Source organism: Papaver somniferum, chromosome 6, assembly GCF_003573695.1.
Source record: "Papaver somniferum cultivar HN1 chromosome 6, ASM357369v1, whole genome shotgun sequence".
Classification (NCBI taxonomy): domain Eukaryota; kingdom Viridiplantae; phylum Streptophyta; class Magnoliopsida; order Ranunculales; family Papaveraceae; genus Papaver; species Papaver somniferum.
The window spans coordinates 92,493,592-92,498,119 of record NC_039363.1 but is presented as its reverse complement, the minus strand read 5'-3'; the positions used below and the strand labels follow the sequence as shown (position 1 = coordinate 92,498,119).

Here is a 4,528-nt window from a genome sequence, read left to right as displayed (position 1 = left end):
ACCCTAGAAATTCAGCCATTGGAAGAGCCATTCTTCAAGAAATGGACTCTCAAGAGCCTGAATCCGCATATTAACGGATGCCTTTCAATATAAGTCTTACTTTCAAAATAAAAAAAAAAGAGTAAGGATCTTATATGTCCATGAGATTTCTTGGATCCTTCTGTTCCACCAAAGGTAATCGAGCACCTACTTAGCAATTGCCATGCAGCAAAGTTCAGATCGACAATGGCGGATTAATCAGTTAAATAAAATGCAAATTTCGTCAACTATGCAGCCAAGCATTCGCAAAGCTGGAGTTCTCGTTACTTGGCGTTTAATGCATTCCACAAATATTAATTGGGCGCAAAAAACTCGGCATATATTAGATATATCAAGAACACATTTTCATCGAGTGGAATATATGGGTAATGTTATCCTATGCACCCATGAATAGGATAAGAAGCATTAATTAATTACTATAGTTTTCTGTTATATAATCATTATTAGACTCGTGTGCCAATGAAAAAACAAATTCCCATTATTGCCCATTGTTTCTCTTCTCTATGTCTCTTTAACTCCTTTTTTTTTGTTTTGATTGGATCTTTTAACTCAGCCCGTCTTCTTCTTTATTTTTCTTCCAAACCTACAATAAAATTGATAAAAAGATTTTGATTGATGAAACAGATTTTGATCGATAAAAAGAATTCATCAAAAAATCGTGTTAATGATTAGCTTAAAAAGAGATCAAAAATAGTTGATAAGTTGTGTATTTCAAAATCTGTAAACAAACTGAACTAAAAAAACAGAAATCAATCTGTTGATTCAAAATCATCGATTTTTATTTTGTATTTTTTTATTTTGAAAATAACTTTTGTTGTTTAGATCCAACAATGCAACAAAAGAAAAAATAACAAAAAAAAATCTAGGAAAAATTCAGAATAGTGTGGCTATAAACTACTAAATAAACATCCCTTTAGTTTCATATTTTCATTAATATTAATGCCATTAGTTTGTCTTTGGTGAGTTCATGAGAGGGAGATAAAGAAACGAAATGGAGACTAAAGATAAAAGAAGGGCATTATCTTCTTCGACTCTACAAGGGTATTAATGGTATACAATGATATTTGTTAAAAAAGATATTAATTAAAATTTCACCTTTTTATTTTCACGAGATATTTATTTTTTCCAAATAAAAATAACTCAATTAGTGATCTTTTATCCTATGCGTGCATGCATACGTTAACATTTGCCATATTAAATATATGCGTTATCCTTAAAAAAAAAGCAGAACCGGCCGGCTATCAATCCCCTACTAGATGAATTTTTTGACAAAGATACTAAGCAATATTATACCTCACTTGGATTCAGCTACGACTACTTGGTGTAAACTAGAGTCCTCACTTTTTATATTTTTCTCACGGAAAAATCAACCGACATTTTTGAGTAAGTTTTAATTTTTAGTTTATATTTACCAAACATTCAATTGTTTTTATTTACACGGCATAGCATAACAAAGCACATCGGAAAAGCTTTTTTTCAGGACTCACAACAATACAAGATTATGCCTTAATTAAACAGGTTATCAGGGTTCAATGCATACACGCGCAAACTAATTTTTTGGTTATGCGATAAATTTTGGAGAAGTAACTTATCATTGTAGTATATTTTGTATCACATGACAAATTTAGTTCATAAAAAATAAAGATCATAGTAGAAATTTTGAGCTAAAGAAACAAATATTAAGTTGAAAAGGTACACATTTAGTGTTAAAAGTGATCTTATTAAATCACATCATAGATATTTGGGACATGAAGCGAGCAGTGGGCATCATGGAATTTTCCAACAAGAATTCTTAGTGAACCGTCCTCACGAATAACACCAATACGGTTTTTTATATACACTAGATTTGTATACGTGCTACGCACCGGACATTTCATTTTCTTTTAATTTGGTGTGTGTGGGGTTTCGTCCCACCCAGTCCCGTGGGCATACATTTTTTATTTGATGTGTGTGGGTCTTCGTCCCACCACGTGGGCATAATTTTTATTTTTAGATTTCTGAAAGGTAAATGAAGAAGTATTTGGTCTCATCTGCACTTTGAGCTCCTTTTTATAAAATGCAATTCAATGTGTCTAATTATATGCTACTGCTAAGTCCAACTGCATGTGTCAGAGTATCCTAGCATGTAAACTACTTTTCCCAAAACGTATGCTCCAAAAATATCTAAGAGACGGAAAAACAATTAGAACCAAAAGAAAAAGTCAAAGCAGTATCAATTTTTATTTGTGGGGGTAAAAAAATTCATGGTAAACCAATTTTCTAGAGTAACCAAATAACTACCAACAAAAAATATCAAAAATAGCTTTGATAAGACGAGAAAAGAAGAAACGTAATAGATTTTAGACAGACAATAACAACAAGAAGAAGAAAAAAAAGAGAGACATAGAAAGAGAGGGCAGATTTTTCAACTTCTCCTCTCTTTCTTTCTTTCTTTTTCATTTTTCCTTCTCCGTTTCACCTTTCAAGTTTTCATTTTTGACAAATATTTAATCTCTCAACAAGATTTTCTTTAATACATTCATTTGATCACAAGAAAATATAGATTGATCCCAACTCCGTCATTTTGGACGCACATTTTTGTTTCTTTACATGCATTTTTCCCCGGTCGGACGACAATATGAGTAGGGCTCGTTCCGCATTCTCTTCACCAGAGTCATCCCCACCTGTATCACCAAATACTAAGATTGATAATGCAGATAACTCATCAACTTTACAAGGTAATTTATATTTTGTTAAATTTACGTGTATTGATCGACTTTAATTAATGATTTATTTAACAGAATATATTGGCAACTGATTTTTTGGTTTGTTATATTGTTGCAGGTTTGGCAGCAAGTGTGAAGCTATTACTTAAATTAATAGAAGACCATAACGAGGCATGCACCAAAGATTACGACGGTCGTAAAATGCAAAGAGTTGCTAGTATGATTACCATTGTAGACGAAGTTAAATCTCGGATTCAAAAATCACAAGCTTTGGTTAAGAGAAGAGAAATCTCGTTGCGAAGGTGCAACACAGAACTAAGGGCTCATCAACATAATCCACATTTACCGAAAGATCCTAAGAAGCTACTACCACATCATCATGAGTCGAGCCTTTCATGCCCCAGTAGTCCTACAGATGAAAAAGAAATTCTGCGAATGGAGCTAAGCGCAAGCTTAGCGGCACGAAAGAGCCTGGAGAAAATGTTCTCAAGCTTAGGGAAGGAGAAGGAGATAATGGCGTCAGAACTTGCGCGCAAGGTTCACGAGTTAAACGGGATTGAAGAGCATCTGAATGATCTTAAAGCTCAGAATAAGTTATTGCTAGCCAAGGTGCAAACTTGTGCTGCTGAGCATAAATGTATGAACCAATCTGATTTAGGTTTGGGGACTTCATCTGCTGATCAACAAGATAATGTAGCTCTAGAAGAGCGTAACAAAGCCCTCTCGGCGCATCTTCTCAAGTCGCTGGGTGGTTATAGATTGTTAAAGAGGAGATTAAAGAATGCACAAGAAGAAAAGGCAGGTATTATTGAAAAGATGCTGGAGATGGATGAACAAGCTAAAATCGGGCTCCACCGAATTGCTGAGCTCCGCAAACGCATTTCTGAGAACGAAGAACAACGAACATTAGTACTCGGCCTAGACGAGGAATTATCTGCACTGGAGGATGTATTCCGAGGCTTTGAGAAATTCATGTATGTGAAGGATAGGCAAGATAGAGCCAACACTAGTCATGATCAATTATATGATTAGAATAGTCTTCAACCGGTCTTCCTAATTTTTGTCTAGAAATAGGATCATCAGTGAGTTTTATATTTCACCTTCGTGGTTTACGTGGAGAGAAGAGAACACATTCTTGTTGTTGAGTAATTTGTGTTGTGAGATTATATGTTTCTTCTTTACTAATAAAAGATTAAAGTGTACAATTTTGCGCTTAATTCTGTGCTCCAATCTTGCAGATTGGTTACACTTTTCTGAACATGAGTACTGAACAATTGTCATTTCAAACAACTCAAATCAATTATTAACAAAATCTATTGCAGGCAATAGAAAAAATCCATCCCATAGACATTTAGCTATACAGGCAACAAAAACACTTGGGCCAAATAAGCTTCACATGCAACAAAAAATAAAAACAAAAACAACCCACACCCAGAGAGGCAGGAGTCGGGCAAAGACTGCATCCCGGGCACTTGCATTTCACATAAATAAAATACAGATTACTACTAGCTCATAAAAAGATTAATAATAAAAATTACATGCTAACACTGACAATTTATCTAAATACTTTCTGTTTTTTGGCCAGGGTCAAACTGGAGACCTTGAGCGTGTTAGACTGATGTGATAACCAACGACACCACAAAACATATAATTCATCTAAATGCTAAGCCAGTCAAGAAACTGATCTGCGGTCTCTGACCAGTTGGGTTCACTCCAACTACAGTGTAACTTCACCTTTGTATCACGATAATCTTTAGCAGAATGACTAGTAGTACCAACACAGT

The 4,528-nt window shown here is 34.5% G+C and overlaps 1 protein-coding gene across 1 annotated transcript; it reads left to right on the top strand.

Moving 5' to 3' along the window:
• Positions 1-2,373: 2,373 nt before the first annotated feature.
• On the top strand, positions 2,374-3,961 carry LOC113288421. Its single transcript, XM_026537449.1, has 2 exons — positions 2,374-2,756; positions 2,863-3,961. Exons 1-2 carry the CDS (start codon positions 2,657-2,659, stop codon positions 3,774-3,776), a joined length of 1,014 nt encoding a protein of 337 aa, XP_026393234.1. The 5' UTR covers positions 2,374-2,656; the 3' UTR covers positions 3,777-3,961.
• Positions 3,962-4,528: the final 567 nt, after the last annotated feature.